Source organism: Erythrolamprus reginae, chromosome 5 (assembly GCF_031021105.1).
Source record: "Erythrolamprus reginae isolate rEryReg1 chromosome 5, rEryReg1.hap1, whole genome shotgun sequence".
NCBI classification, from domain to species: Eukaryota; Metazoa; Chordata; class Lepidosauria; order Squamata; family Dipsadidae; genus Erythrolamprus; species Erythrolamprus reginae.
The window spans coordinates 116,861,373-116,881,782 of record NC_091954.1 but is presented as its reverse complement, the minus strand read 5'-3'; the positions used below and the strand labels follow the sequence as shown (position 1 = coordinate 116,881,782).

The following is a 20,410-nucleotide window of genomic DNA, read 5'->3' as shown; positions in this document are numbered from 1 at the left end:
ATCCAGCCCCGTGGACTATTTCATTAGACGCAGCCGGGAAGCGTATTCAGGTGGGCAAGCCCCCCCCCCCCCCATTACAGGAAGCGGGTTACACGCAGACGTCTTATGACCCAACTAGGTGATGTCATCAGCGCTAGTAGGGAGTGGTTGGAGGAGGAGGACTGTGGGGTCCTTGGTGCTCTCTGAGCTGGGGGGTTTTTTGGAGACGTTTCATGACCCAACTATGTAACATCATCAGTGTAAGAAAGGAGTGGTACCTGCTCTCTTTCTCTCCTTGATTAGTTTCCATCCATTGCTTCTTCTTCTGCCTTCAGGGGCTTTGAGGAATAGCCTGACATTGTCTTCTTGGGGGCAGCTCCTCAAATATTGGAACCCTGCCCCATGGTTTAGGACAGTGTTTCCCAACCTTGGCAACTTGAAGATATTTGGACTTCAACTCCCAGAATTCTGGGAGTTGAAGTCCAGATATCTTCAAGTTGCCAAGATTGGGAAACACTGGTTTAGGAAACAAAACCCATCTAAGGACATGAGCCGGGGTGGCGCAGCAGGTAGAGTGCTGTACTGCAGGCCACTGAAGCTGACTTGTAGATCTGAAGGTCAGCGGTTCAAATCTCATCACCGGCTCAAGGTTGACTCAGCCTTCCATCCTTCCGAGGTGGGTAAAATGAGGACCCGGATTGTGGGAGCAATAGGCTGGCTCTGTTAAAAAGTGCTATTGCTAACATGTTGTAAGCCGCCCTGAGTCTAAGGAGAAGGGCGGCATAAAAATCAAATAAATAAATAAATAAATAAATAAATAACTGTTGGGTTGGCAATATATTGGCTGCAGGTGTTGCAGACTGCCACAAGAGGGAGCTGTTTCTCTTTGTCTAAGCCACTCACTGTTGGGTTTGCTCTGCAATCTCTCTGTATTGTAGTCATGTGTTATAGTTAAAATGTGTTTCGGCTGGATATCTTTGTTTACTGATTATAACAAAGACAACTGGTAAGGAAGACTATGTGCTTAGTAATAATTTGGATTGTTATTCCCACTTATTATGTGTACGACTTTAGGCTGTTTGTCTGAAGATGTTATTTCTCAAAGTAAATTTTAATTCAAGTTAGCGTATCTGTGTGTGGCTGAGTTGTTATTCACCACTAATCTCAATCTAAACATTTCTATGTGTGCACAACCTTGGTAAACAAGGATTACTCTATGCATACATTAACAACCCACAAATATGCAGCAATACATTACATGCAGTGTTTTCTTGGGTGCTCAAAGGATACTCAAGATCTCTCCTCCTCCTCCTCCTTCTACCTGCCCTGCAGGACACCACCAAGATGGCCTCGCCGGCGGACAGCTGCATTCAATTCACCCGACACGCCAGCGACGTTCTGCTGAATCTCAACCGCCTTCGGAGCAGAGATATCCTCACCGACGTGGTCATTATCGTCAGCCGGGAGCAATTCCGGGCCCACAAAACGGTTCTGATGGCCTGCAGGTGAGAAGGGGTCGGTGTTGCTGCCCACCGAACAGCCTTGTTTTCGAACTGGGACTGTTTTCTTTTCACACTTAACGACCGTCGCAGCATCCCCGTGGTCACCGTGACCATAACGCTTGGAAACTGGCATGTACTTATGACAGTTGCAGGGGGCGACTTCTGTGACCTTCTGGAAAGAAAAGTCTACGGGGAAGTCGGATTCTTCATGGCACACCGGGCCCTATCTGAGGGTACGCGAGGCTTCTCCCTACGTCAGCTCTAGCCTGTCAGCTGATTTTCGGGCCCTTTCGGAGGGCAAGGGAGGGAGGCTGCTTTTGCCCTTCCACCAGGCTTCAGGAAAGTCTCTGGAGTCTGTGGATGGCAAAAAATGGGCCCAACTGGTCTACCGCAAGGTTAGAAACAGACGTCCAGTAGGCCCATTGGGCCATTTTCCACCTTCCCCAGACGTCAGGAGGCTTTTCTGAAGCCTGTGGGGGGCGAAAAATGCCCAATGGGCCTCCCGGGAGTTCATCTCCAAACTTCCAGTAGGCCCGTCAGGCCATTTTTCACCTTCCCAGCGGGCCTACCGGAAGACCAGAGGCTTCAGTGAGGCCTGCATGCGGACATGCGTAGAGTTGAGGGTGTTGCATTATGGGTGTGGGCACAAGCGTGTGTGCTGTCGTGCACATACACACCCTTTTGGCACCCGAGCCAAAAAAAAAGGTTCGCCATCTCTGATCTAAGTTGCTCTTCTCAGCACACTTCCTGGGAAGCAATGCCGTCTGGCGGGGCCCAGGGGAAGAGCCTTCTCTGTGGCAGCCCCGGCCCTCTGGAACCAACTCCCCCCAGAGATCAGAACCGTCCCCACCCTCCTTGCCTTTCGTAAGTTGTTGAAAACTCACCTTTGCCGCCAGGCATGGGGAAATTGACACCTCCACTAACTACTTGGTTTATGTATGGTTTGACTGGGTTGTGTGATTATTTTATTAATAAGGGTTTTTAAATTGTGTTTTTAGATACTGGATTTGTACTTTGTTATTATTGTTGTGAGCCGCCCCAAGTTCTCGAAGATGGGCGGCATACAAATCTAATAAATTATTATTGTTATTATTATTATTATTATTATTATTATTATTATTATTATTATTATCATTATATCATATTTTATAATTTAATTAAATTAAGTTAAGGTAAAGTTAAGTTAAAGTTAAACTCTATCATGATCCTCTTACCCTTCACCCAAACAATTATCCCACAAACATAAAATAACATTATGAATCATTGATAAAAGGATGAACAAATTCAAAAGGACAAAACTTAAACTCTAACTCAAGTTTAAAAACTTAAAACTTTCATCTATACTGATAGTAAAGATCTTAAAAGCTGTAGAGTAATCAAGTCAACAGATAAGTTGACACTATTTACGACATCTGATAAATTTATAGATGAATTTATCTCTCTTTTTTCTTCTTTTTTCTTTTTAATTTTTCCTCTTCTCTTTCCCCTTCCCCTTTTCTCTCTTTCTCTCTCTCTCTTTTTAGCTTTATTTTCTTCCTTATTTTCGTCCCTTATGTAAGTGTGTATTTTGATTTATAACTGTAAACTCTAAATTCATATACATTTGTACCAGTATTCACATAGTCCTTTTCCTTTATGTATCCCCTCCCCTATTTATCTTCAATAAAGATTATACTTTCTTAAAATAAAATGAAGTTAAAGTTGTGATGACCGCAATTGTTTCCTTTTCCTTCTCCCTCAGCGGCCTTTTCTACAGCATCTTCACTGACCAGCTCAAGTGCAACCTGTCTGCCCTGAACTTGGACCCGGAGATCAGCCCGGAAGGATTCGGGATCCTCCTAGATTTCATGTACACCTCTCGTCTCAACCTGCGGGAAAGTAACATCCTGGCGGTGATGGCCACGGCCCTCTACCTGCAGATGGAACACGTGGTGGACACCTGTCGGAGGCTCCTGAACTCCAGGTGAGGCTCACGTGACCCAAGGTGGGATTCGAATGTGGCACCCCGATTCATTTAGCAACAAGAAAAGGTCATTAAATCTGCGTAATGATTATTTGGCTTAGCAGGGGAAGTTTTGGGCCTACTGAGGGTCGGTCGTAAAGTCGAGCAACTTGTCCGCATGTATTGTAACGTCCCTTTTCTCTTGTCCTCAGTGAAACGGACATGGTCTCAGCTGCCAAGACCTCGCGGGAAGACTTCATGGCCAACCCAATGCTCAGCCAACCGAACATGATGGCTTACAGGAGCCGCGACATCTCAGAAAGCAGCCTACCTCTTCGGAACGGCCCCATTTGCGACGGGAGGGCCTTCATGCCCGGTTTGTACAGCAGCATGTCGGGGGTCCCCCGTTTCCTACGCTAGCTACAACACCATGCCTCTCGGCGGGTACCTCTACTCGGACGAAGAACTACGCGACGCAAGGATGTCCGTCTCGGAGGCATCGAGGGGGCACCCCTTTTCGCGAGAACGTGCAACACCCTGCAGCGTGTCTCGGAGTAGCGCCTCCGAGTTTACCAGGGCAGTGGCTAACATCTCGCCCGGCCTGTGCCACCCAGCCGTCTACTCTCCGAAGGAAGAGACGGCCGAGGAGAAAAAAAAACGACGTCTGTTACAACGGCGCTACGGGTCCCGATCCGGCACCTTCTCTGACTCACAACAGCGCCTATTTTGCGTGCAACAAAGCGAGCAAAGAAGACGAGAGGCCTGTTCCCGAAGCGAAACGGACCCAGCGCTTCGAAGCCACCAACGCACCCCTGAACCGGAAGGTGGTGACCAGCCCTCAGAGCCCGCAAAAATCGGACTGCCAACCCAACTCGCCCACCGAGTCCAGCAGCAGTAAGAACGCCTGTATCGGCCTGGGCGCCACTTCGGCGAAGAGCCCCAGCGATCCCAAGGCCTGCAACTGGAAGAAGTACAAGTTCATCGTGCTCAACTCGCTCAACCAGAACACCAAGGAGGACGAGCCCGAACACAACGAGGCCGGGGCACTCTCGCCGCGGCCGTACGCCCCGTCGTTGGCGTGTCAGCAGTCTCTTGAGCCCGAAAGCATGGACGTCCAGTCCCCGACCAAGCTCCACGTCAACGGGGAAGACTCGACTATCCCGCAGGCGAGCCGCCTGAACAATATTCTTAACAGGTACGGCGGCAAAGAGCCTCTTGTGTTACTAGCGGGTGTGCGTGTTGGTGCGCGTGTAGGTGTAGACCTGGATTTGACTAGTGGTGTCTCATCCAAATTGTCACCTGGTCTGATAGAAACATGGAAACCTAGAAGACTGACGGCAGAAAAAGACCTCCTGGTCCATCTAGTCTGCCCTTATACTACTTCCTGTATTTTATCTTACAATGGATATATGTTTATCCCAGGCATGTTTAAATTCAGTTACTGTGGATTTATCTACCACGTCTGCTGGAAGTTTGTTCCAAGCATCTACTACTCTCTCAGTCAAATAATATTTTCTCACGCTGCTTTTGATCTTTCCCCCAAGTAACCTCAGATGGTGCTCCCTTGTTCTTGTGTTCACTTTCCTATTGAAAACACTTCCCTCCTGAACCTTATTTAACCCTTTAACATATTGAAATGTTTCGATCATGTCCCCCCTTTTCCTTCTGTCCTCCAGACTAGACAGATTGAGTTCATGAAGTCTTTCCTGATACGTTTTATGCTTAAGACCTTCCACCATTCTTGTAGCCCGTGTTTGGACCCGTTCAATTTTATCAATATCAGTTAAAATTCAGTTAACCCCCGTCTCTCTTAGCAGGAAAAAAATTGGGGTTTGATTGTGGTCGTTAAGTTAAGGATTGTCCGTAAAACCAAGACGTTTTAAAATGTCAGTATATTTTAAGATCTATAAATCGGATACCTTATCTTTCATTACCGTTGCGCATCGCAACTGCCCTGCCTCACTACCGCACAGATCCTCTTGTGTCCTCTCATGCGATTTCGGCTCTCTGTGCATGCGCAGAGGGATAATTTTACTTCTGCGCATGTGCAGAGAGCCAAAAAATATGATTTTTTTTAAAAAAGATGGCGGTGCCCAGGTTCAGCAAAGCTGCCGTGCGCAATTATGCAATTGGCGATCTCCTACTGGAACAGAGCACCAAGGCCACCACTGTCGGGGTTTCTACGGGTTTGCCAAATTGGATTGCGCTGAAACAAATAGGCTTACTATGAAAATTAAAGATAAAGTAGATACTGGATTTTATAAAATCTGGGGGGAATTTTATAAAATGGATTGAAAATAAAAATAGATAAAACAAACCATTGTTTTGAAAGTAATGCAGAGGAATTAGAAATATGAGTGTAGAAACCCGGTTGACAAAAAGTTAGAGGAGTTTAATATTTAAGAACGTAAATGTTAGAAGTTTAGAATTGGAGAAAATTTGTATCTTTTTTTCCCCTTCTTTATATGTTTGTAGAAACCCGGTTGACAAAAAGTTGACTTAGAGGAGTTTAATATTTAAGAACATGAAGGTTAGAAGATTAAAATTGGAGAAAATTTGTATAATTTTTGTTCTCCTTTTTTTCTTTCTCTTTCTTTTTTCTTCTTTTCAACTAAAACTAGTTCCTCTTAAATGATATTATTTTTCTTATGTACAAATTTTTTACTTTTATTAGTCAAGCTGTCAGGTAGATGGATTAAATATTGTTGAAATGAATTAAGGATGTTTTATTAATTTTCTATATGAAGAAGATTTTTTAAGAATATTGTTAGGCATTGATGATATAGGTGTTCTTTTTTTAAAAAAAATAGTCTTTATTGAATATACAAAACAACATAGAATAAAAAGAAAGGAACATATATATAATAGAGAAAAATCTAACAGAACAAAATGTAAAAACAATAACAATACAAACAATAAAAAGGAAAAAATATACAATTTCCATAGTGTAATGTAAATGGTAAACATCATAAAAAGAGTACTAAAGGAATGATTTAAAGCATTTTCACTACATAGAGTTTGTTCATAGTAATTTAATCAATATATAAATAAGTATATAAGATATACTTATACAAATCCAATAAATAAATAAATAAATACAAAATAAATAAATAAATAAATAAATATATTATTATTATTATTTGTGTCTTCATAATACAATTTACATTTTCCTCCCTATTTTATTTATTTATTTATTTATTTATTGGATTTGTATGCCGCCCGTCTCCGTAGACTCGGGGTGGCTCACAACAGTAACAAAAACAGCATGTAAATCTAATATTAAAACAACTAAAAAACCCTTATTGTTAAACCAAACATACATACATACAAACATACCATACATGAATTGTAAAGGCCTAAGGGGAAAGAATATCTCAGTTCCCCCATGCCTGATTGTGAGTGAATCATATGTAATCAATAATCAATAATGAAATAGGTGTTCTTATCTTTGTATGTTCAGCATTGATGGCAATATGTATTTTCATTTGTGTATGTTTTTTAAGTCGGAGAAAAAAATAATTTATACCCGAACGCGAGAGTCAAGCTGAGCAATAGCAGAGTAGCAACAGACCGTGGTTTAGCTCAACCCCTGATGGATCAAAAGGGCGGTTTCCCACCAATGGAGGTTTAGTCTTAACCTGGTTTCTTCCTCCTTAGGTCACTCGATGGTTCTCCTCGGAGTAGCGAAGACCAGTCGCCGTTGTACCTGCATTCTCCCAAGTGCAGCTCGTGCAGTTCTCGGTCGCCGCAGCATTCGGACATGTGCCTTCATACTCCCGGATCCAACTTTGGAGAAGAAATGGGGGAAACCCAGTCGGAATATTCAGATTCCAGTTGTGGTAAGTCCAGAAAAATATATATGCCCTGCTCAAAAAAATAAAGGGAACACTCAAAGAACCCATCCTAGATCTGAAGGAATGAAATATTCTCATGGAATTCTTTGTTCTGTACAAAGTTGGATGTGACGTCAAAGCTCCGCCCATGGAATTCCCTATTGGGATTCCCCACCTCCTTTCCAGGCTCCAGATCGGCCGAAAACGCCGCCGCCGATCGCAAAAACGACGCTCCGCCGAGCGGCGCCACCCGGCTGTAACCTTCTGAAACAGCCGGGCACTTCTCGGCGGCCTCTGGAATCCGAACCCAAAGTTCCGGGTTTGGCGTTCAGGAGAACGCCGAGAAGCCCCCTGGCTGATTCAGAAGGTCACAGCCGGGCGGCGGCGCTTCTCGGCGGCCTCCCGAACCTGGACCCGAAAAGTTCGGGTTCAGGAGAATGCCAAGAAGACCCCCGGCTGTTTTAAAAGGTGACAGCCGGGCGGCGGCGCCCAGCGGAGCACCATTTTGCGATCTGCAGCGGGTTCGTAAGCCGAAAAAAGTTCGTAAGAAGAGGCAAAAAATTTCCGAACCCCGGGTTCGTATCACAAGGGGTTCGTATCACAAGGCACCACTGTATATTCTGTTGTTTAAGTGTTCCCTTTATTTTTTTTTTGAGCAGTGTATATATTTTTGATGCTTTTGGGGGCAGGTGGGAAGTTTATTCCCGCTTCAAGATAGACTCTGCTGAGTGAGGGAGGCTCTTCTGTGGCCGATGCGGTAAGTTTAATACAGGTAGTCCTTGAATTACAACAACCCTTTGTTTTAAAAGACCGTTTGAAGTTCCAACAGCCCTGGAAAAAAAATAGTGATCTTATGACTCACACATATGACCGGGCTTCACACTTAGGGACATTGTCACACGAATGGAATTCAAGTGCTTGGTGCTCTGGATGTGTTTACGACAGTGGCTACATCTTGGGGTCGTGCGGTCACTCTTTGCGACCATTCCACCCAGATTCACTTAAGGATTTTGTGATTTCCTTAACCAACTTCAGTGATTCGCTTAACAACCGTGGCAAAAAAAAAATGGCCATGAAATGGCCTCCAATTCATATTTATGAAGTTTCCAGTATCCTGGGGTCCTTTGATCTCCTTTTGCAACCTTTTGACGCCTCCAGTGATTCACTTAACAATGGTGGCAAGACAGTTACATAGAAACCTAGAAGATTGACAGTAGAGAAAGACCTCCTGGTCCATCTCGTCTGCCCTTATACTATTTCCTGTATTTTATCTTAGGGTGGATCTATGTTTATCCCAGGCATGTTTCAATTCAGTGACTGTGGATTGACCAGTCACGTCTGCTGGAAGTTTGTTCCAAGCATCTACTACCCTTTCAATCAAATAATATTTTCCCACGTTACTTCTAATCTTTCCCCCAACTCATTTCAGATTGTGTCCCCTTGTTCTTGTGTTCACTTTCCTATTAAAAACACTTCCCTCCTGAACCTTATTTAACCCTTTAACTCATTTAAATGTTTCGATCGCGTCCCCCCTTTTCCTTCTGTCCTCCAGACTCTACAGATGGAGTTCATGAAGTCTTTCCTGATACGTTTTATGCTTAAGACCTTCCACCATTCTTGTAGCCCCTCTTTGGACCCCTTCAATTTTGTCAATATCTTTTTGTAGGTGAGGTCTCCAGAACTGGACACAGTATTATTCCAAATGTGGTCTCACCAGCACTCTATATAGCGTGATCACAATCTCCCTCTTCCTGCTTGTTATACCTCTAACTATGCAGCCAAGCATCCTACTTGCTTTTCCTACTGCCCGACCACACTGCTCACCCATTTTGAGACTGTCAGAAATCACCCCCCCTAAATCCTTCTCTTCTGACGTTTTTGCTAACACAGAACTGCCAATACAAGACTCAGATTGAGGATTTCCACGTGCCTTGTTTTACATTTGGAAACTGCAGTTTCCATTGCTTTGACCATTTATCTAGTAAAGCTAAATCACTTGCCATATTACAGACACCTCCAGGAATATCAACCCTATTGCACACTTATGCAGTTCATAAGAGGGGTGTCAAAAGTCACTTAACCCCTGTTTTCCTCAGTGACAGGAATTGTGGTCATAACTCAAGGACTACCTGTACGTAAAATTAGGCTCGGAAATTTTGCTTTTTTTATATGATTTTTGCTGTAGCTTGAAGAATATTATTATAACAGTAATCCTTGATTTATAGAAATTCATTTAGTGGCTGTTCAAAGATACAGTGGTGCTGAAAATGATGATTTAACGATCGATTGAGTTTCACACTTACACCGTTTGTAGCATCCTCAGGGTCATACTTACAACGGTTCATACTTTGCAACTGTCAATGGGGAAGGCAGATTCGCTTAACAGACGGGTTTCTAATCTAACTACTGCAGTGATTCACTTAACAACTGTGTCAAGGCTTAAAGGTCTTAAAATGGAGTGAAAGCGCTTCACAGATGTCTCGCTTAGCAACTGAAATTTTGGTTGTAAGTCGGGGACTACCTCTATTATTATTATATTTCATTCTGTATTAGATCAGATTATATCCCAACATTTATTTGGGGGCTGAGGGCTGGTTCCATTACATGGTGCTGTAAAAAATTGTTTTTCCCCTGCATTCTCACCCCATGCCTTAACTGGGTTGGTAAACGGGCCAGTGACGGGTCGGAGACAAACCAGGATTAACTATGATCGATCTCGTGTCTGCGGTGCAAAACCGGACGCGAGCTAATCCTGGATCACTGTTTGGTGGCGAGACAAGGGGGGGCAGCTATAGGTCAGAGGCGCCCCTCATCCTTAGGCACCCCAAACAAACCAGGATTAACTTAAGATCAATCTCGTGTCTGTGGTGCAAAACTGCACATGGGCTAATAATAATATATTATTATTATTATTATTATTATTATTATTATTATTATTCACAATAATCACAATTAACTTAAGATCGATCTCGTGTCTGCGGTGCAAAATGGATGCGGGCTAATAATAATAATAATAATAGTAATAGTAACAGTAACAGTAATAGTAATAATATATTATTATTATTATTAATTATTATTATTATTATTATTATTAATTAATAATTATTATTATCCCAAACAAACCAGGATTAACGTAAGGTCAATCTCGTGTCTGTGGTGCAAAACCGGACGCGGGCTAACCCTGGCTTGCTGTTTTGGTGGCGAGGGGGGCAGCCACCTTGTGCCCGGTTTGAGGGTGGCCCGAGGCCGTGCGATTCTCACCCACGTCCCCTCCTCTCCCGACAGAGACCCGGTCCTTTTTCTGCAAAGAGTGCCAGTGCCCGTTCTCGGAAGAGTCTGCGTTCAAGAAACATTCCCTGCAAACGCACAGTGACAAACCCTACAAGTGCGACCGCTGTCAGGCCTCGTTTCGCTACAAGGGGAACCTAGCCAGTCACAAAACCGTGCACACAGGTACAGCGCCCCCTGGCGGGCCCACGTATAATCGCAGCTCTCCGGAATGGCGGTTTGAATGCAGGAGGGGGGGCGTGGTTTGGATAGACCGCAATGCGGAGGCCGCGAAAGAAAGGGCCAATTGGAAGAAGTTCCCGACTAGCGGCCGTTCGAAGTTACGACGGCAAATAAATGGAGGGCCAGTCCTTTCACTTGCAAACGTCCGTTTAGTGACCCAAAGTGGCGAGGACGCTGAAAATAAAGTGACTTAAGACCGGTCCTCACACTTACGTCCGTTCATTTAGCGTCCAAAGTTACAGCAGCACTGAGAAAAGGGAGCTGGAACCAGCCCTCGCACCTAACGTCCATTCTGAGTTACAACGGGGCTGAAAAAAGCGACTTACAACCAAGCCTTGCACTTACGAGCATTCATTTAGGCCAGCATTCAAAGTTAACGATGGCACTGAAAAAAGGACTTGTGACCAGTCCTCGCACTTATGACCATCACAGCATCCTTGTGGGCGTTTGGGGTCAAAATCCAGGCACTTGGAACCCAATTTAAGCTCGATCTTGTATCTGCGGTGCAAAACCGGACAGACGCAAGCTAATCCTGGCTTGTTTTTTCTGTGGCGAGAGACGACAGGGGGGCCAGCTACAGGTCAGAGGCTGCCCTCATCCTCAGGCACCTCAGAGTCAAGGGAAGGTTGCAAAAGGAGATCACGTGACACAACCCCTCCCAAACCCCCACCCACTGGAACCGTCATAAATGCGAGTTAGATTGCTCAATGTCTGGATTTTGATCAGGTGACCCTGGGGAGGCTGCGATGGTCGTTAAGTGTGAAAAAAATGGTCACAAGTCACTTTTTCAGCACCCTTGTAACTTCAAATGGTCATTAAAGCGTTTAGAGAGCATCTGCACCAAAGACAAATTCCTTGTGGGTCCAATCACGCTTGGTCAATAAAAGAATTCTGCTCTATTCTATTCTTCTATTCTGTCCTATTTTATTCTCTTCTATTATCTATTCTATTCTGTTTCTATTATTTTATTCAATTCTATTTTCTATTCTATTATTTATTCTATTTTATTCTCTTCTTCTATTCTATTATCTATTCTACTATTCTAGTCTATTCTATTCCATTTTCTATTCTATTCCATTCCATTCCATTCTATTCTTTTCTATTCTATTCTATATTCTTATTCTATATTCTATTCTGTTCCATTCCGTTCCATTCCATTCCATTCCATTCTATTCTTTCTATTCTATTTATTTTAGACTTTAATTTTTATTTAGACTGGGGGAACGTAGTGGATTTAATTTACCTTGAAGTTCATCCGTACCAGATGGAGAAATTCTGGGAGTTGAGTTGTAGTTCAAAGCTTTGTGGGGTTGTTTTGTGCGCAAATAACTTGGTGTGATGCTAAAATGGGCCCTTTTTTTTCTTTTTGTCGGTCAAAACAGGCGAGAAGCCCTACCGTTGCGGCATCTGCGGGGCACAGTTCAACCGGCCGGCCAACCTCAAGACTCACACGCGGATCCACTCTGGGGAGAAGCCTTACAAATGTGAAACCTGCGGAGCCCGTTTCGTCCAGGTTGGTGCCTGGTCAGGTCAAAAGATTTTTGACCCACCTGAATAAATATTCTTTTTAAAGAATTGGGCATAGGGGGTCTAGTGTTGATGGTGGAAGGTCTTAAGCATAAAACTTACCAGGAAAGACTTCATGAACTCAATCTGTAGAGTCTGGAGGACAGAAGGAAAAGGGGGGACACGATCGAAACATTTAAATATGTGAAAGGGTTAAATAAGGTCCAGGAGGGAAGTGTTTTTAATAGGAAAGTGAACCCGAGAACAAGGGGACACAATCTGAAGTTAGTTGGGGGAAAGATCAGAAGCAACGCAAGAAATTATCATTTGACTGAAAGAGTAGTAGATGCTTGGAACAAACTTCCAGCAGACATGGTAGATAAATCCACAGTCACTGAATTGAAACACGCCTGGGATAAACATAGATCCATCCTAAGATAAAATACAGGAAATAGTATAAGGGCAGACGAGATGGACCAGGAGGTCTTTTTCTGCTGTCAATCTTCTATGTTTCTATGATGATAGTAATAGTAGTAGTAGTGATAGTAGTAGTAGTAATGATAATAATAATAATAATAATAATAATAATAATAATACATTCATAAATCTAATACCATCTTCATCCAGCCTCTAAAGGCTGAATATTTTTTAAATGGGTTTCAGATTATTTTATACTGCTTTTATATGTTGTCCGCCACCCAGAGTCCGAAAGGAGTTTGGCGGCCTATAAATATATATAATCAATAAATAATCAATAAATTGAAAATGGGCCAACGGAATGGACTACCGGGTCGTTTTCTGCCCGTCATTTTAATATGTTTCCAAGGGCCAAAATCTCAACCGAGGGATCCATTTTGCCCTCGGCTCTTGCCGTCTATAAACTCCTTTTTCCGCGAGGGTTCGGAAGGGAGGGGGCTTAGAAATGCCCACGGCCCACCCCCGCCAAGAATGCTGACCTGACTCTCCTCTGCCTTTCCCAGGTGGCTCACCTCCGAGCGCACGTGCTCATCCACACCGGAGAGAAGCCGTATCCGTGTGAAATCTGTGGCACTCGTTTCCGACACCTTCAGACCCTCAAGAGTCACCTGAGAATCCACACCGGAGAAAAACCCTACCATGTAAGCAAAAAAACTCCCCCGCCTTCTTTTTGCTGTGTCCGATCGCACAACAACACACACACACAAGGGATCACAACTTCCCCCCCGGGGGGAGGAGGAGGCATCTTTCGTGGCTGCCTGCTGGAGACACCGCCAAGTCAAGATGGCGTCTGGCGCTGCAACATTATGGTGGCCATCTTAGCTTTTTGTGATCCGCTCTGGTACAGTTAGTCATTGACTTATGAACACAGCAGAGGCCAAAAATTTTCGTTGCTAAGCGAGACATTGATGCAGTGAGTTTTATAACCACCATTTCTTGGTCACAGTTGTTAAGTGAATCACTGTGATTAAGTTTTGGAAGATGGTTCCAGAGGGCCGGGGCCGCCACAGAGAAGGCTCTTCCCCTGGGGCCCGCCAACTGACATTGTTTAGTTGATGGGACCTGGAGAAGGCCCACTCTGTGGGACCTATCTGGTCGCTGGGATTCGTGCGGCAGAAGGCAGTCCCGGAGATATTCTCGTCCGATGCCATGAAGGGCTTTATAGGTCATAACCAACACTTTGAATTTTGATCGGAAACTGATCGGCAACCAATGCAGACTGCGGAGTGTTGGTGTGACATGGGCATATCTAGGAAAGCCCATGACTGCTCTTGCAGCCGCATTCTGCACGATCTGAAGTTTCCAAACACTCTTCAAAGGTAGCCCCATGTAGAGAGCTTTACAGTAGTCGAACCTCAAGGTGATGAGGGCATGAGTGACTGTGAGCAGTGACCCCTGGTCCAAATAGGGCCGCAACTGGTGCACCAGGCGAACCTGGGCAAACGCCCCCCTCGCCATAGCTGAAAGATGGTGCTGTAATGTGAGCTGTGGATTGAGGAGGACGCCCAAGTTGGGGACCCTCTACGAGTGGGTCAATAATTCCCCCTCCAGGGTAATGGACGGACAGATGGAATTGTCCTTGGGAGGCAAGACCCACAGCCACTCCGTCTTACCAGGGTTGAGTTTGAGTCTGTTGACACCCATCCAGGCCCCAACAGCCTCCAGGCACCGGCACATCACTTCCACTGCTGCACTGATTCTATTTACATTATCCTTTGTAAACAGTATATTTAGTAAGTTTTTACTTTCCATTATATGCACAATTTGTGTTATTATTTTTTTTTGGGGGGGGGGGGAATCCCGTAGCTTAAAAAGTTGATGTAATAGACAAAAAATGTGATTATTTTTGGCTCTGGAGGCCAAAAGTTAGTTGAAAACAAGTCACAGATTTAAGACAATGGAATTGCTGTTACAGTGTTCCCTCAATTTCTGTGGGGGATGCGTTCCGAGACCGCCCGCGAAAGTTGAATTTCCACAAAGTAGAGATGCGGAAGTAAATGCACTATTTTTGGCTATGGACACTATCACAAGCCTTCCCTTCACACTTTCAACCCCTACATTGCAATTTCTCATTCCCTTAGCAACCATTTATTCACCATGTTTATTTATTAAAGTTTATTTAAAAAAATATTTATTAAAGGTGGATGAAAGTTTGGCGATGACATATGACGTCATCAGGCAGGAAAAAATGTGGTATAGGGGAAAAAACCACAAAGTATTTTTTAATTAATATTTTTTAAAAACCGTGGTATAGACTTTTCGCAAAGTTTGAACCCGCGAAAATCGAGGGAACACTGTATTTATATTAGCCAAATGCATTAGCCAAAGACTAGTTGGGTAGAAATCTGATTTTCTTTTTGAAAAAAATCCATTTCAATTATTCCCCTTTCTCGGTATCTGTGGCTCCCTAGAACCGCACAATTGCCATTGCGATCCACTTCAACGGGCCTCTTTTTTCCTCCCCCTCCAGTGTGAAAAGTGCAACTTGCACTTCCGACACAAGAGCCAACTCCGCCTGCACCTGCGGCAGAAGCACGGCGCCATCACGAACACCAAGGTGCAGTACCGCCTCTCGCCTGTCGACGGTCCCCCGGAACTCTCCAAGGCGTGTTGAGGACTAGAGACAAGAAACGGCGGATGTAGCCCAAGAGGCTCCTTCCAGGAAAAGCGGGCAAGGATGATGCGCAAAGGGTGCTTCGGTCACTTTAGGAAAAGAAACAAAAGAACAAAACCCGTTGTCGTTCTTGCTGTTTGTGTTGTTGTCGTTCACACATCGGAGTGCCTCTTAGAAGCCTGGAGCGAAGGAGAAGACGGGATGCGAGAACAGGGACACGTTTTTATGTTCGGTTTACATTGGTTGATTTTTGTTACCCCCAAGTTGTGTAAACTTCACAGTCGGACTACTTGTGTGATTGTGTGTTGGAGCGTATGTGTTTGTGTGTGTGTGAACAGAAGACAGGGTCAACGGCTTTTTTCTTAACGTTGTCTGTGTGGGAGAAGGCCGAAAAAATCTCCATCTCTGCCCCCTGCCACGGGGGAAGATAATTGAGGAATGTATATCGTTTTACGGGAGCAAAGTGTAAATCTTTTTATGCAAAGGTTTGCGTGTGTGTTTTTTTTCACAACAGAGAAAGAGATTGTATAAGGGACACGAGGGGAGTGGGCTTTCAAACTTTTTAACCAAAGGTGAAGGAATTTATGGCGGAATTGTAAATAGATGAATATATATAAAATAGATATACATATATGTGAGTGTGTGCGTGTATATGTATATATTTATATATATATACACACACACACATACATACAATACATATATACACATATATATATATACGTAGATAAAATCTACGAAAACATATATATATATACATATATATGTATATATGTCTGTGTGTATTTATGTATATGTGTGTGTGTATATATATATATGTATGTATCTGTGTGTATATGTATGTGTGTGTGTATATATATATGTGTGTATATGCATACATATATATGTGACATATTTTTGCTGATAATGAAAAGGAAGGGAGACTATTATAGATCTATTTCAAGCTATTTTGCTCTCATCAGCTAGCCAGATCCTTACTGGGATTTGAACCTGGGGAGTTTGCCTGTAAGGCAGTAGCTTTAACCCTAATTCGACAGAATTTGACAGGAAAAAACATATACATATACATAAACATACATACATACATACATGCATATATATATATACTGCTCAAAAAAATAAATAACACATCCTAGATCTGAATGAATGAAATATTCTCATTGAATACTTGGAGTTATATTCTGTTGTTTAAATGTTCCTTTTATTTTTTGAGCAGTGTGTATATATTTATATATATATATACACACACACACACACATATATTATATATATACACACACACATATTTTTATATATATATATATATATATATATATATATATATATATATATATATATATATATATATATATATAAAATGTGTGTGTGTGCCTTTAAAAGATATTATATATACATATATATATGTATATGTATAAATGCATTGAAGTCTCTCTATTTAGTCTCTGCAGGCAGAGGCCTGGTGGGAGCCTCCATTGCAAAAAAAAGAGGAGCACTTAACAAGATATTTTAAAATTAAAATTAAAATATTCCGCGTCCGTCTTGGTGAGAAAATATTTTGTCTAAGAGCATTGAGTGTGTATTTGTATTTTTTTGCAAGTGAAGGTTTACAATTTACAAAAAAAAAGTGTGTATTAAAAAAAAGCAAAAATTAAAGCTGCAGAAGGAATTTAAAATAATATAAAGTGTATTTTTTTTCTCCAGACTGTATATAGATAATATAAATATATATAAAAAATTTAAATATATATGTATAATGTTTGTTTGGGGGGGGATATTATTTTTTTGGTTTTTTTTTGTTTTTTTTCACAGTGCCTTTCTTTTCGACAAAACTGAATTCCCGGTACGGTTTAAGAATTGTGAAAGAGGGGTGGGTTGGTCAGGACAAATTCTGGATGGGTGGGGGCGAAAAAGGAGTCTGTTTTGTTCTTTTTTTAAAAGAAAAAAAAGGGAAATAATAAGAATAATTTGGTCTCATTTTCTACCACTTGTGTTACAATCGGTCGATCTCGGTGACAGGGTTTGGGGGTACATCAAACTGCATTAATGCATTCTGTAAAATATAGCTGTACAAATCCAAAAAATAAAAAATAAAACAGCAGAACCAGGAGCCAAAATGTGTGTGAACTCATTCTTTACTTCCACCACCCCATGAGTAAATCCATTAATTCATTAAGTCCCTCCATCCATTAAGGCGAAGGCTGGTCTCCCAACTTGGCAAGTTTAAGACTTGCGGACCTCAACTCCCAGAATTCCACAGCTAGAATTCCGCCATGCTGGCTGGAGAATTCTGGGAGTTGAGGTCCCCACATCTTGGAAGGGGAGGGAGGGAGGAAAGGGAGGGAGGAAAGGAATGGGTTAAGATACAGTGGTCCTTCTACTTACAAACGTCATTCGTTCCGTGGCCAGGTTCTTAAGTAGAAACATTTGTAAGAAGAAGCAATTTTACCCATAGGAATCAATGTAAAAGCAAATAAGGCGTGTGATTGGGGAAACCACAGGGTGGGTGGAGGCCCTGTTTCCTCCCAGGAGATTCTGAGAGAGGCCCCACAGAGGCTTCTCCCTGCCTATTCTGGCCCTGTTTCCTCCCAGGAGATTCCTAGAGAGGCCCCACGGAGGTTTCTTCCTGCCTTTCCCAGCCGTGTTTCCCCTCAGGAGATTCCTAGAGAGGCCCCATCTGTGGTTAGTTGGGGGAAAGATCAGAAGCAACGCCAGAAAATATTATTTGATTGAAAGAGGAGTAGAAGCTTAGAACAAAATTCCAGCAGACGTGATTGGCAAAACCACAGGAACTGAATTGAAACATGCCTGGGATAAACATAGATCCATCCTAAGATAAAATATAGGAAATAGGATAAGGGCAGACGAGATGGACCCTCAATCTTCTATGACCAGGTGGCCAATGTAGGCATGCGCAGTGGCCAGCTGTCCAACGTGCATGTGTGTGCAGGAAACCCAACACCAAATACATGTTGAATAAACAAGACCTTACAGACACCACCGATAACACAACTACTCTCCAAAAAGACCTGAACTCTGTTTCTGAGTGGTCCAACACATGGCAACTCCAAATCTCAACCAGCAAATGCTCCGTCCTACACATTGGGAAAAAAAATCTGAAGTCCAAATACAAAACGAATAAACAAATTATCACAGATAACCCCCACTCGGTTAAAGACCTCGGTATATTAATAAAAAAAGACTTAAGTGCCAAAGACCACTGCAACAACATAGCCAAGAAGGCTTCAAGAGTTGTTAACCTCTCACTACTTACCAGAACCTACAAAACTTTCGCCAGACCCATCCTCGAATACAGCTCATCTGTTTGGAACCCATATCGCATCTCAGACATCAACACCCTTGAAAATGTCCAAAGATACTTCACCAGAAGAGCCCTTCACTCCTCCACTCGAAACAGAATACCCTATGAGACTAGACTTTCAATCCTGGGCCTAGAAAGTTTAGAACTAAGACGCTTTAAACAAGATCTAAGTATTGCCCACAAGATCATATGTTGCAACGTCCTGCCTGTCAAAGACTACTTCAGCTTCAACCACAACAACACAAGAGCACACAACAGATTCAAACTTAATATTAACAGCTCCAAACTTGACTGTAAAAAATGTGACTTCAGTAACCGAGTTGTCGAAGACAATCAGTGATGGGCTACCAAAAAGTTTACTGCCACACCGTGGGCGTGGCTTATGCATTTTGTTTCAACATCTTTCAGTGCAAATTGGGTGCTCCAAATTTTGCTACCAGGACTGCGTTCCTCACCGTTCTCGTAGGAGCCCATCACTGCACACAACCCTCAGTCTGTCAAAGACCTTGGGATACTCATATCAAATGACCTAAGGGCCAAAGCCCACTGCAACAACATCGCCAAAAAGGCTTCAAGATTTGTTCACCTAATCATAAATAGATTCTTCTCCGGTAATCTCACACTACTAACCAGAGCATACAAAACCTTCGCCAGACCAATCCTTGAATACAGCTCATCCGTCTGGAACCCACACTGCATTTTGGACATAAATACATTAGAAAGTGTCCAGAGATACTTTACGAGAAGAGCCCTCCACTTCTCCACTCATAACAGAATACCCTACACAGCTGGACTTACAATCCTAGGTTTAGAAAGCTTAGAACTACATCACCTTAAAGACAACCTAGGCATAGCCCATAAAATTATCTGCCACAACATCCTTCCTGTCAACGACTACTTCAGCTTCAACCACAACAACACATGAGCACACAACAGATACAAACTTAAAATAAACTGCTCCAAACTCGACTGCAGGAAATACGACGTTAGTAACCAAGTAGTTGATGCATGGAACTCACTATCGGACTCTGTGTAGTATCATCTCCTAAACCCCAGAACTTGACCCTTAGGCTCTCCACTGTTGACCTCTCCAAATTCCTAAGAGGTCAATGAGGGCCGTGCATGTGTACCAGCCTGCCTTCCATCCCCTGTCCTAATGTTTCTCTCTTACTAGTATCATGTATATAAGTATTATTATATCTTTGCATACCACCAATGCGTACTTGACAAAATAAATGAGCCAATAAAATAAAATAAAATAAAATAAAATAAAATAAAAAAATAAAAAAAAATAAAATAAAAAAAATAAAAAAATAAAATAAAAAATAAAAAATAAAAAAAATAAAATAAAATAAAATAAAATAAAATAAAATAAAATAAAATAAAATAAAATAAAATAAAATAAAATAAAATAAAATAATAAATGGATGGATGGATGGATAGACCTCCAAAGTCCCTTCCAACAACTCTGTTATTCTGTATTCTCTCTCTCTAAAGCGTCAGTAATTAACTGTGTTAATTTCTCTTCTTGCCACAAGGTGGCAGGGCAGGCTAAGATTTGAGCACATGGGATGTGCGGGAGTTTTTTGTTTTTAACAATAATAAAACAAGCAGAAATAAATGTGTAACACAATTCAACACAACAACTGAAGGCAAAGCAAAGACTATTTTGTGAACAGCAGCTCTATGCAGGCATGTAGGCAAGACAACCAAGACCAGAGGATTGCA

General features: G+C 42.6%; 1 protein-coding gene across 1 annotated transcript in view; it reads left to right on the top strand.

Moving 5' to 3' along the window:
- The window catches only part of BCL6 (BCL6 transcription repressor), a 20,512-nt gene extending 5,031 nt beyond the window's left edge, over positions 1-15,481 (top strand). The window contains 11 exon segments of the mRNA XM_070753837.1: positions 1-50; positions 1,312-1,484; positions 3,223-3,444; positions 3,636-3,819; positions 3,821-4,072; positions 4,074-4,618; positions 7,081-7,262; positions 10,542-10,709; positions 12,149-12,279; positions 13,253-13,390; positions 15,220-15,481. The exon segment at positions 1-50 is cut by the window's left edge and continues 80 nt beyond it. Coding sequence (XP_070609938.1) covers positions 1-50; positions 1,312-1,484; positions 3,223-3,444; positions 3,636-3,819; positions 3,821-4,072; positions 4,074-4,618; positions 7,081-7,262; positions 10,542-10,709; positions 12,149-12,279; positions 13,253-13,390; positions 15,220-15,363 — 2,189 coding nt within the window. The 3' untranslated portion in view covers positions 15,364-15,481.
- Positions 15,482-20,410: the final 4,929 nt, after the last annotated feature.